At 40.8% G+C, this 13,926-nt stretch overlaps 1 protein-coding gene across 1 annotated transcript in view; it reads left to right on the top strand.

Moving 5' to 3' along the window:
* LOC140202957 (LITAF domain-containing protein-like) overlaps positions 1–11,426 on the top strand; it is a 35,695-nt gene extending 24,269 nt beyond the window's left edge. The window contains exons 2-4 of the mRNA XM_072268597.1: positions 501–675; positions 2,458–2,611; positions 9,663–11,426. Of these exons, the coding sequence (XP_072124698.1) occupies positions 513–675; positions 2,458–2,611; positions 9,663–9,771 (426 nt within the window). The 5' untranslated portion in view covers positions 501–512 and the 3' untranslated portion in view covers positions 9,772–11,426. The remainder of the gene's footprint in view (positions 1–500; positions 676–2,457; positions 2,612–9,662) is intronic.
* The last annotated feature ends 2,500 nt before the right edge of the window (positions 11,427–13,926 follow it).

Consider the following 13,926-nt stretch of genomic DNA (forward strand, 5'->3'; position numbering starts at 1 on the left):
CCTTCCCTTCCCCCCTCCTTTTTATTCTGGAATCAACTCCCTTCCTTCTCAGTCCTGAAGGAGTGTGTCTGCCTGAAATGTTGACTATCTATCCATTTCCATAGATGCTGTCTGTCCAACTGAATTTCTCCAGCATTTTGAATGTGTTGCATTGGGTTTCCTCTGGTTTCCTCCATGTCCCAAGGACAGGCCAGTTATTGGGTTAATTGACGGCTCTAAATTGTCCTTGGTGTATGCAGATGGTTGACAAATTGGTATGGATTTGATGGCATGTGAGATAAAATAGTGGTTAAAGGGAAGCCAGTACGAGACTGTGATTGCCCTGTGAACCAGCAGAGATCTGATTTTTCAAAAAGCTTTGCTGTACAAGAATATGATTTGGGTGCACCGCGTCTATAGAAGCATCTCCTCTGTTACCCAGCAAGAAAACTCCTCACAATTTAAACTGTTTTTATATCGGATTCCTGACTAGATGATTAAATAACCTTTCTCTGTTCTAGGTGATCAAGCTAATGGATTCAAAAGGGATCAGCAGTGCACCCCCAGCCTACACTGACTCAGTACCACCACCAAGCTATCCTGCAAGTGCTCCTTATCCTGCAGGGCCTCCAATGGGAGCACCTATGGCACCTCCGTATCCTGTCCAACCTGCTCAACCTGCTCAGCCTCCTGTTGGTGAGTGTGTCTGTACTTCAAAATGATCTGCTTCTCTTCATGGCTCACTTGTTACTGGCTGTGGTTGATGGTGTTGAGTGGCCCTTCTGGAGCCCTAAAGCTCCTGGGTGAACACATCCTCTACCTGTGAAGATCTGCCGTACATCCAGGGAGTACTTTATCATGACTTTCTACTGGATTGGAATTTCCATTCATTTCAATGGGAATTCTGACCTGGAGATTTGGAGGAAAAATGTTACTTAATTATAGTGTTACAATTTTAATTTAATTACAGTAAATCTCCGCTAATCTAGCACCCTCAAGACTTTGGTAGCAGACTGGTAGGTTTCTGCACTGTTGAGTATTAATCTTATAATACACTTTTAAATTTTAATGTCACACAGTAACATAATAAATATTCTAATGAATAGGTGTGTTCTCGGGAGCATAGGAACAGGGCCCTGATGAACTTAATAAGAATGTCAATGATAAAACCAGTTGAAACTGATGCCAAGCCAGTGGGATGATAAAGTTACCAGATTAGTGGAGTTTTGCTGTAATCATTATAGTTTTAGCATAAGGTAACTTTATTTAAATGCTCTCCATATTTTATTCTGTGCACAGACTTGCCACTGGCAAAGCTGTTGCTAAAGCCTTGCTGTGCCTGACCGCCTAGCACCCAGAAGCAGAGCTGACTTTTCCTGGCCATGGAATTTTGAACAAGTGGGGGCCATGGGTGGTGAGGAGTGAGGCTGATTCCACCACAATATATGCTGATAGTAGCTAGCCAATTAGTGCATTTTTGGGTTTAGATGTGTACTTGTGGTGTGCACTAATGAGAGATGGATAGCTCCTTCAAAGATTGCTGCAGACTCAGTAGGAGCAGAAGTGGTGCTGACTTCAGAGAGGGGTTTGTGCCTGCAGGGTGTGGGAGTGTAGAAAAAGAGAATGGAAAGGAAAAATGGTAGCTTAGACATAGTAGATTTCTCTCTTCAGTTCTCAAGTATGCTGTTGTGATAGCTGTTCCTATTGGTCGGGAGCAGACTTTACAAGGAGGGTAAGTTGAATGGAAGATGTCATCCTGTGCTTTGTTGGCTTTTATTACATGAAGGTTTGACTCGAGGAGTAAGGAATTTCTGCTGTTATAGTTCCTCGCTGAGACTGAGTCTGGAGTTTTGATCTCCTTGCCTTAAAAAATTAATCTGCTTACAAATCTTGCCAGATTGGTTCCTGGGATGGCTGGTTTGCTGTATGAGAGTGGATAGACTAGGCATAGTAGTAGTAGTAGTCATACTTTATTGATCCCAAGGGAAATTGGCATGCTTTATAAGAATAAGATCTTTGAAGATATCTAAACTAAAAGAATGTTTCCTCTAATTGACTTACAAATTACCAGAGAATAAAGAATGAGAGGTGATCTTATTGAATGTTATAAAATCCTTAAAGGCTTGAGCAGCTGGATGCAAGAATGTAGTATTCCCTAGCTGGGATGTTGTAGTGCCAGTCTAGAAATGAGGAGCAATCCATTTAAGATTGAGACGAGAAATGCCTTCCTGTATAGGGTGCTGAAGCTGTGGATTTTACTCTCCAAAGTTGGCAATGGAGGCTTAGTTGTTTAGTTAATTCATTAATAACTTTCTGGATATAGGGAATTATACGGATAGAGAAGACAAGATTCTTCATGTATGATGGGAACAGGCACAGAAGGCTCAGTGTTCTTGTCCTGTTTCGGGATCTTGTAGTTTCTAGATTTTTACTTCCTGTGCAGGATGCTCTGACAAAATATTCCTCTGTTTCTCATAGTGGTGCAGACAGTATACGTACAGCCATCTCAGAGTTTCGGTGCACAGCCAGTGCAGACAACCTGTCCAACTTGTCATCAGGTAGTGTTGACACGTGTTCGCTACACACCGGGAGCACTGACTTGGATCAGCTGTGGAGGTCTCTTCGTGTTTGGGTAGGTGGGCAGATGAGCGTTCATTGTAAAATAATTCTTAAGAGTGTACTGTAAGTTATCTGTGCTTTGCAGTTCTCATAAAGAGAATTTAAAAGCTCAGAGCCCCTTTTGCTGCAATATCATATAAAAGTTTATGCATTTTCTCTACAAATCATCACAAGCAGAGACATAAATGAAGCATTCTGACAAGTACAAATGGCAAGGTAGTCTGTCTCTTTGGACAAAATTAATGGAATATTGCTAGGGTTGGGATATGTACATAGAAACCAAATAATCCTTAGAATTTGAAATAAAATGGAAACTAATCACCAAGCCAAAAATTTGTTAGATCATCCATGTTCAGTATAATTAGAAGATGAAAGAAAGAACTGGAAACTCTCTGCTTGTGGCCAAGTCTAAATTATTGTGGAATTCTTATGCTGTTTGGTCATCCAATGGTATTGGTGTCTGGGTGTAATCTTTGTACCTTTTATTGAATGACAGTTAGCTTCCCTAGGCCTTTTGTGTTGGGAGAATCAGATCCTGCAAGTGTTGTATACATCTCCTTAAAGAGAAGCTATATGCTGGCGGAGATGTGCAGAAAGACCTGGGAGATCATGGAGGCTTGTAGGACATAAGAGAGAGCAAATTCAATTGGCCAAACGGCCTAATACTGCTCTGATGGCTTATGGTTGTGTGTCTATAGACAATACACTAGCCTTGGTGGTGACAAGAGGAAAATCCTCTAGAGTTCTCTAGTAAAACCTCTCCTTTCATGACCTGGCTAATCAAAAATCTGTCAATCTGTGTCTTAACCATACCCAGTCACTTGGCCTCCACAGCCACCTAGGACATTTAGTTCCACAGATTCATCACTCTCTGGCTAAAGAAGTTCCTCCTCATTTCTGTTCTAAAAGGATTCCGTTTTCTTCAGAGGCTGTTTTCCTCTGGTCTTGGACTCTCCCTCCATAGAGAATATCCTCTCCACATCCACTCTATCGAGGCCTTTCACCATTCAATAGGTTTCAATGAGGTCACCCCTCATTCTTCTGCATTCCAGTGAGTGTGGGCCCAGAGCCATCAAACACTGTTCATATGACATACCTTTCAATCCCGAATTCTTTTAGAAACATAGAAAATAGGTGCAGAAGTAGGCCATTCGGCCCTTTGAGCCTGCACCGCCATTCAGTATGATCATGGCTGATCATCCAACTCAGAACCGTGTACCTGCCTTCTCTCCATACCCCCTGATCCCTTTAGCCACAAGGGCCATTCTAACTCCCTCTTGAATATAGTCAATGAACTGGCCTCAACTGTTTCCTGTGGCAGAGAATTCCACAGATTCACCACTCTCTGTGTGAAGAAGTTTTTCCTAATCTCAGTCCTAAAAGGCTTCCCCTTTATCCTCAAACTGTGACCCCTCGTTCTGGACTTCCCCAACATCGGGAACAATCTTCCTGCATCTAGCCTGTCCAATCCCTTTAGGATTTTATACGTTTCAATAAGATCCCCCCTCAATCTTCTAAATTCCAATGAGTATAAGCCTAGTCGAACCAGTCTTTCATCATATGAAAGTCCTGCCATCTCAGGAATCAATCTGGTGAACCTTCTTTGTACTCCCTCTATGGCAAGAATGTCTTTCCTCAGATTAGGGGACCAAAACTGCACACAATACTCCAGGTGTGGTCTCACCAAGGCCTTGTACAACTGCAGTAGTACCTCCCTGCTCCCGTACTCGAATCCTCTTGCTATAAATGCCAGCATACCATTCGCCTTTTTCACCGCCTGCTGTACCTGCATGCTCGCTTTCAATGCCTGGTGTATAATGACACCCAGGTCTCGTTGCACCTCCCCTTTTCCTAATTGGCCACCATTCAGATAATAATCTGTTTTCCTGTTTTTGCCACCAAAGTGGATAACCTCACATTTATCCACATTAAATTGCATCTGCCATGAATTTGCCCACTCATAAACATCCTTTTTCATAAACATCCTTTGAAACCTCTCCAATGTCAGCACATCCTTTCTTAATTAAGTGGTTCTTAACAGCTCACGATACTCCAAGTGAGGCCTCACCAGTGGCTTATAAAGCCTCAACGTTACATCCTTGCTTTTAATATTCTAGTCCTCTTGAAACGAATGCTCAAATCATATTGCCTACCTCACCACCAACTCAACCTGCATATTAATCTTTAGAGAATCCTGCACAAGGACTCCCAAGTCCCTTTGCATCTCAAATTTTTGAATTTTCTCTGCAATCAACCACTGCTTATCCGTGCTAGAGTCTTTCCTGTAATATCATGGGCTCTTAACTTGTAGCATGTTGTCAAATGCCTTCTGAAAATTCAAGTACAGAACATCCACCCAATTCTCATTTGTTTATCCTGCTTTTAATTTATTCAAAGAATTCCAACAGATTTCTCAGACAAATTTTTCCCCTGAGGAAACCATGCTAACTATGACCTATTTTATTCTGTGCCTCCAAGTACCCCGAAACCACATCTTGAACAATTGACTCCAACATCTTCTCAACAACTGAGGTCAGACTAACTGGCCTATAATTTCCTTTCTTCTACCACTTTCTAATCTTGAAGAGTGGAGTGATATTTGCAATTTTCCATTCCTCTGGAACAATGCCAGAATGAATTAATTCTTGAAAGATCAGTGAGGAGACTAATGTCTCCACATTTTCTTCAGCCACCTCTTTCAGAACCCTGGAGTATATACCATCTAGCCCAGGTGATTTTTTTCTACTTTCAAACCTTTCATTTTCACAAGAACCTTCTCCCTAGTAATGCTAATTTCACACACTTCTGCTCACTGGCATTCTCGAACTTCTGGCATACCGCTACTGTCTTCCACAGTGAAGACTGATGCGAAATACTTCCCCAGTTCATCTGCTATTTCTTTGTCCCCCAATACTACCTGAACAGCAGCATTTTCCGGTGGTCCAATATCTGCTCTCGTCTCTTACACTTTATGTATCTGAAGAAACTTTTTGTGTCCTCTTTAATATTATTGGTTAGTTCCCTTTTGTATTCCATCTTTTCCTTCTTTATTTTTGTGTTGCCTTCTGTTGGTTTTTAAAAGATTCCCAAACTTGCCACTAAGTTTTGCTCTATTATATGTCCTCTCTTTGGTTTCTATGTTGGCTTTGACTTCTCTTGTTAGCCGCAGTTATCTCATCTTGCCTTTAATATACTTTTTCCTCTTTGGGATGTATATATCCTGTGCCTTCCAAATTATTTACAGAAATTCCAGCCACTGCTGCTCTGTCGTCATCTCTGCCAGTGTTCTTTTCCAATCATTTTTGGTCAGCTCCTTTCTTATGCCTCTGTAATTCCCTTTACTCCACTGTAATGCCGATACATCTGACTTTAGCTTCTCCTCAAATTGCAAGGTGATTTTGATCATATTATGATCACTTTTCCCTAAGGGTTCCTATACCTTAAGTTCTCTGATTAATTCCAATTTATTGCACAGCACCTAATCGAGAGTAGTTGGTCCTCTAGTAGGCTCAACCATCCGCTGCTCTTAAAAAGCCATCTCATAACCATTCTAGAAATTCCCACTCTTGTGATCCAGCACCAACCTGATTTTCCTAATCTACCTGCATATTGAAATCCCCCATGACTATTGTAACAATGTACTTTTGGCATGCGTTTTCTTTATTGTAATTTGCAGAACACATCCTTACTATTGTGTGAGGGTCTGTATATAACTTCCATCAGGGTTTCTTTACCCTTGCAGTTCCTTAGCTCTACACGCAACGATTCTACATCATCCATCCCTATGTCACCTCTTTCTAATGATTTGTTGACTAGAATGTCAATAAGTCTTGAGTAAAGTTATAAGCCTTGAATCAAACTTGCTAGCACCTAGCTACTCAAAGTAGCCATTTCACCAGAATAGAACGTATAGCCATTTCCTTTCTCTTGAAATAAATATAGAACTGAAGGAGGCAGTAGACAGCCAGTGCCCGTGTGCTCATATCCTTTACAGAGAAGATTCTGCTAGCATCTATTTGGAGGCTTATTGAGGCCATGCCTTTACCAAAAAGTTGTTTTTTTTTTGTGTGTGTGCACGGATCAACAGCCAAACATCTTCCTGCACTAGCTTTGCCCCCTTTCTATTTTGAGTAACTTTGTGATTTGGAGGAAACTGGCCAACGTTGGTATTTCCAGAAATCTGCTATTCTAGTCCTTGCTGATAGAGGTTGCAGGTTTGCAAGGTGATGTTGAAATGGTGCGGTTAAGTAACTAGTATCTTATGGGTGATTTGCTTCAAAGTAAAAGAAGAGTTTATGGTCATTCAGAAACACATATATGCACCGATGAAATGAAAAATATACTTGTAGCAGTATCACAGGTATATATCAGAATCAGGTTTATTATCACTGATGTTTTGTATGTTGTGAAATCTGTTTTGCAGCACAGTACAGTGCAATACATAAGATATACTATGAATTACAATAAGATACTTCAAAAGACTAAATAAGTAGCGCAAAGATAGAGGGGTGGTATTCATGGGTTCATTGACTGTTCAGAAATCTGATGACGGGGGGTTGGGGGTGGGCGGAGAGAAAGCTGTTCCTAAAATGCTGAGTATGTGTCTTCAGGCTCCTGTACCTCCCTGATGGCGGTAATGAGAAGAGCAAGTGTGCTGGGTGATAGATGTCCTTAATGATGGATGTTGCTTTTTTGATGCATCACTTTTTGAAGATACCCTTGATGGTGGAGAGGCTGATGCCCATGATGAAAATGGCTGAGTTTACTACACTCTGCAGCTTTCCAATTCTGTACGGTGGCCCCTTTGTGCCAGATGGTGATGCACCCAGTTACATGCTCGCCACAGTACTTTGTAGAAACTTGCTGGAGTCTTTGGTGACATGCTAAATCTCCTTAAACTCCTAATGAAGTACAGCTGCTGTCATGCCTTCTTCATAATTGTATTATCATTAGAGGCAATATTGACAAGAGAAACAATTATTTTTAAAGTAAGTTATATAAGAAAGAACAGAATTACTGCAAATTGATGTATGGGGTGAGCCTGTTACTGATACTTGGGGTGGAGGGAGTGAATGTATAGAATATTGGATGCAGTGTTAAATTATGAACTTTTCAAACCGCTTGTGTTCCTGGAGCTTCACTCATCTAAGCATTTTGTATTCATCATCTGAGCCTTGTGTCTAGCGAGAAAGTTTGGGAATTGGGAGATGAGTCACTTAGACCAGTTCTCAGCACCTGGCACATTCAGGAATTGGCCATGGCCATTTTGCCTCCATCACCATCCTCCCCAAATCTTAAAGTCTCGATCTCAGTTGACGTTGGGATAAGAGGATCAGTAATTTAGAACTGAGTTGAGGAAAAAGCTGCTTTAAACAGATTGCATATCTTTTTGATGTTGTTTACTGTAAGGTTCTAAATGTTCACTCACTAAGGTCTGTCAGAGCAGAGACTGACAATGATGGAATGCAAGATTTTGGAGATCGAGATTTGAATTGAATTAAAGATGGTGTGTTGGTCATTATCTTTCTGGACAGCAGAACCGTCTCATTGAGTTTATTGATCAAGAAGTGGAGGATTTTAGAAATGTCCTTGAAGCTTTTTTTTGTTGTATTTGGTAACAACCCTGCCCTGGTGTTGTACTGATGATAAAGTCATACAGGATAAAAATAGATCTTTCAACCTATCATGTCAACCATCAAAATCCTATTTACACATCCCACTTTATTCTGCTTGCAATTCCATCAACTTCCCAGATTCCGCCCTATATACACCCAGTTATGTTAATTTACAGAGGCCAGTCAACCAGTAAATCCACATCTTTGGGGGAAACAAGAGTATCTTAAGGAAACCTTCACAGTCACAGGGTGAATATGTGAACTCCACACAGCACTGGAATTCAGGATTTTAAACACACAATAAGCGCAGAATAGCAAACACGAGGAAATCTGCAGATGCTGGAATTTCAAGCAACACACTTAAAAGTTGCTGGTGAACGCAGCAGTCCTGATGAAGGGTCTCAGCCCAAAACGTCGACTGTACCTCTTCCTAGAGATGCTGCTTGGCCTGCTGCGTTCACCAGCAACTTTTATGTGTGAAGCGCAGAATAGGCCCGTTGAGCTATGCCTCCCAGCAATCACCCGATTTAATCCCAGCCTAATCACAGGACAATTTGTATTGACCAATTAACCTGTCAATGTCTTTGGACAGTGAAGGTAACCCACATCACAGGGAGAATGTACAAAGTCCTTACAGGCAGCAGCAGCTGCTGTTCAATGTGGGTCACCTGTACTGTAAAGTGTCGTGCTTTGCTCTGTGCTACTGTGTAGAAGTGAATCACTGGAGCCATGAGACAGTAGCTCTGCTACCCTGTTGTTTTAGCCTAGATCATGTGAAGTGAAACATGATCCCATAGCCCCAAGTCAGGTCAAGTATTTAAAAAAAACGGTTTGTTCATTGCTGCATGCTGCCTGCTGAGCAAAGCATTTTAATCAACGTTGCCTTGACCACAGCAAATTAGATGGTGAAACTGTGTGTTTGCTGGAAAGAAGTCCTCTTGCTTGGAAACCAAGGGAAATTGTCTTGATTGATGGATTGGGTTATTTCTGTTTGTCTCTTCCTGTGCTTTCTGCAATTGAACAAATACAATGAGCACCCAAAAATTGGCTAGGTGAATGAAAGGAAAGGAGATAGAGGAACTGAGAGCAAGGTAGGTAGATGTAGTTATTACTTCATGAAAGGCAATTGCTGGATGGGTTCGATTCTTTTCATTTTTAAACTGGAAAAGGTGCATCGGAATGAAGGCAGGCAGCACGTAAAAATCCACTGCTGAGATGAGATGCACTCATACATGCAACTTGCATACTATTACCATGTGCATCTTGAGTTGAAACCAGATGTAGGATTCCATTTTGCACTCCTGCTCAGATGACCACTACACTACTCCTTATGAATATACTGAAATAAAATGGTCAATATTTATATATTGACAACTGTTTCAGAAGCTGCTCAGCGAGAGATCTGATTTTTTGGGTTCAGCTCTAATTTAACTTTTCTGTCTTTTCCAGATGCGTACTTGGCTGCTGCTTGATCCCATTTTGCATTGACAGCCTTCAGGATGTGGACCACAACTGTCCAAATTGTGGAGCGCACCTTGGGTGCTTCAGACGCTTGTAAAATCTTGCCTCAAGATTTGATTATTCTTCTATAAAAATATTAAGTTTTGATGCTGATTCTTATTTGTAACTTGCATAATGAGATTTTTATTTTACTTGAAGACGGATGCTCACAACTGTTAGCTCTGGGCATTCTTCTTCCTTGATACCTGCTGCCTGTCTCTCTAATCTGTTACTGGAAGATATGTACTCTTGCAGATGTCATTAGTTATCATTTATGGAAAGATAATTTGTAATTCATTCTTAATCATCTAATCTTTGAATTATTTACACTGGTTTTTTGTTTGCGAAGGGTAGTTTTTGATTGAGATCACTTCTGAAAATGACCCACCAAGAAGTTGGATTATGCCTTTATATAATATCTTTAATTGGTAATATTTATAGTAGACTGTTTTTTCAATTCCCAATGACAATTTGCTAAGCAAAGATCTTAATAAATAATATTCTACCCTTTTTAAATGCAGTATGTCTACGATCTGACACATAGCTTTGCACTTGATTATTTCCGATTTCTCTTTTGCTGACTTTGAATAAAGGAACCGCATTGCAGAACAAGTTCACATTTGATGGTGAAGATTGAAAGCACTTGCACTTTCAAAATGCATTTTTTAATTTCAAAAGCTGCTTAATAAGCCTTCATTTGCAGTGGAACTGGGTAAAATGTCACTTCATAGGAAAGATGTACTATGATTATAATTTGAGGAGGAATTGTATTTAAGCAAATTTTGTGTTTCTGTATTGAGTGTTAAAGTGCACATGATTGGTAATGATGTTGACTATGTACTTTGCTAATTCAGGCAAAATAATTTTTTTAATAGATAGTTGCCAACTAGACTGAAATTTAATTTGCATGTGATTGAGTTGTGTACTCTGACAAATGGAGGCTCTTTTAGGGAAATTGAAACCGAACACAAAACTATGTGGCTAAGGAAGTCTGGTTTTTCAGTTTTGGATATTACCAAGTATCAGGGTGATGGGCTAGTGATGAAGAAAATTCTAATGATGAAATTTTAATATTTTGGAAAAGTGAAGAATTTTGAAATCATTGGAAGAAGTGTGTAATTCTTCCCTATTATCAGGATGGCAGGAAGCTGATGGGATCAGATTAAGTGCCTGTTTCTTTTCACTCAAGTAGATTTAGGCAGTGTGTATAAAAGTATCCAGCTTGATCATGGGTTTAAATTTACACCACACCTCCTCCTGACTTCCTTCAGTTCAGATAATGGTGAGTACATTTTGGTTTTAAATTCTTAATTTATCTTCACCAACTAGGACTTCCCAGGAGTTATGTTTGACCTATACATAATGAGAAATTGTGGACAACTGTTTATTGAGCCCAGTACAGCTGTTTTTCTAAAAGTCCAAGCTTCAATTTTTGTCTCTGTTATCTACGCAAACTGGAATCTGACCAATTTGACATACTTCAACTATTTTAAATGATTAAGATTGTATTGCTATTTAAATATTGTTATAAATTGAAATTGTATTAAGTCAGTATATCTGCAATTGAAACTCGCTTCTAAAAGTGAAGAGGGCCTCGCTCAAAGTGAGTGCTCTTTCATGATTGAATGTGTTCTGTTGTATGACTTTTAAGTGCTACCAAAGCTTTTTGTAATGGTCTTGTAATGGATAATAAAAATACTTTTTGTACATGAATTTGTTTCTTGCGTTGTTTCTTGAAGGGTTGCAAAGAATTTTCAATGACCAGGCTCTTTTGATGTATGTAATTTATAGTGATGTACAGGTATAGGAATGTCCATTCTGCTGGTATCTGTGGTTTTGTAATATGGAATTGCTTTGCTAAATAAATGTGAAACCCTTTTTTACCAGATGATGTCTCTAGAGCTGTGGCTCATTAACCCCTTGCTAAAAGCCAGTGGACTCAGTGGTGAGGACACCACCTTTCTCAGAGCCTGTACATCTAGGGTCGTTATGACTTGGGTCCCACCAAGACCGGGAAGTTAGGATGTCCTGCCCACCTGAACCCCAGTCTATGTGAATGCTGTCTAACTACTGCCCACATACAGTTAGCCTTTGGCAAGAAATAACAGATCATGCACTGCATACAATTATAAAGAAATTATATTTATAAATGAAAGTGTATGTATTCAGCTGTTATTAAAGGGAAAAAAAACAAAAAGGCCCATTATAATTAAAACTGTCAAATATGTACAAGGTTGGAGCTCAATTCTTCTAAAAGCTGATGTGTCCATTGTACTTGTGGCACCAACTCCTATTCACTGATCACCAGTAGAATTTTCCCTCTTGGACTCCATCAAATTGTTCATTCTCATTGGATTGAATCCTACGGCTGGTTCTCTTGAACTTCTCTTCCCCATGTCAGACATCCCACCCTGCAAAAACTCATTTCAGGGAGGTAGCACCATCAATTTGCGGGAGACTTCCGGGAGAGGTGGGATGTCTGCAATAGAGTAGTTCCCTAGCAACTGGCCAGCTAGTTTAAATAATGTTAGCTATGCTAATGAACGAATGACACCTGTTAAACTCACCCCAACACGGTCTTTTACAGTCTTAACCCACCATGGGCAATAGAAAAGTCACTATTGCAAACAGTGCAGCGAGCAACAGTCATTATTTTGACCCCTATTAGGCAGGGGTACACTTTAGTGTAGTCTGGGGTGACGTACGTTTTATTTTTTTTTTGGAACACTCTCCCATGGCGTGCTCTCGCTTTCGCTCTGTCTTGCTTTCTCGCTCGCTTGCTCTCGCCGTCTCGCGTGCGCACTCTCTCTCGTCGCTCTCGCGCTCTCTCTTGCTTTCTCTCACTCTCAAAAGATTGATTTCCGTGATTTTGTATATAATTTGCGGGCATCAGGGAGCCACTATTAATATGCGGGAGACTCCCGGAACTTCCGGGAGAGGTGGGATGTCTGCCATCTCCTGCCAAAAAGGCATCAACCCACACCAGAGTCCGTCACAAATGTCTCCCCCCCCCCCACCCCGCCCATCCCAGCATTCTCTAGAACCTCTCCCAATTCCACCATCCTGATTAGACATTCCTAAGTTGAACATCACAACTCCTTATTTTAAACAGTAATCTAAACACTACCAGCAGAACACTGCTTCTACAGAAAACCATTAAGTGAAATGCCCTACAACATTAGCAGTAAAATCTTAACCAGGGTGTTATGAATGGCAAACTGGCCAATATCAGAAGTTCAATTTTTTTTGGTCTTCCTCTTATAGTTGAGAGACATTTGTGATACTTAAACATAACAGTCAAAGTTTGCAGGAGCTTGAGCATACTGAAAGACGTCACTCAGTGTTGGGTTGTTTACTGCAATGTATTTCTACGCTGGACATGTAATAAGCACAGTTTGTCCTGGGAACTCATTGTGTGAAACCTTTCCCTTCTCACCCATCCATCACCTCCCTCTGGTGCCACACCTGTTTTCTTTACCCTCCTCCCCCCACCCCCATGGTCCACTCTCCTTTCCTATCAGATTTCTTCTTCAACCCTTTACCTTTTCCCCGTATCCCCTCCCAGCTTTTCACCCCAACCCCTTTCCCCCACCTTCTGCCTTACCTGGCTTCACCTATCACCTGCCATCTTGTACAGTGCCCCACCCGCACCTTACTCTGGCTTCTTTCCCCTTTACAGTCCTGATGAAGGGACTATGCCCAAAACATTGACTGTTGTTTCTGCTCCACAGATGCTAACTGTCCTGCTGAGTTCCTCCAGCATTTTGTTTTGTTCTGGATTTCCAACACCTGCAAAATCTCTTGTATTTCTGATGGGAATTGTGATTAGAATTTCACAGAATCAAATGGAACAGGTCTCTCCCTCCCCCACTACACAACTGACAACTCTTTCATGACCACCTTTTAAAATTCCTTCATAATCTTAAAGGGTTTATCAGACTGAACCCTCTTTTGGAGAGAAATGATTCTCAGTCAAACAATAATTCCTTGCAGGTATGCTCATTGCCTCTTATATTTCCAATGTGCTCGGGACTGTGCCTGATTGCCTAAGTACAACTTAATCCAGGGTCAAAGATTGAAACATACTACGTATCTCTACTTTTCAGTTCTGCACTTTTAGAAATGAAACCCAATGCTCATTTGCTTTCTATAGGCTGGTACAGGTTTTGTTGGGGTATGGGTGATGTTGATGGCTGGTTCAATAGACAATAGG

Source organism: Mobula birostris, chromosome 9 (assembly GCF_030028105.1).
Source record: "Mobula birostris isolate sMobBir1 chromosome 9, sMobBir1.hap1, whole genome shotgun sequence".
Lineage (NCBI taxonomy): Eukaryota > Metazoa > Chordata > Chondrichthyes > Myliobatiformes > Myliobatidae > Mobula > Mobula birostris.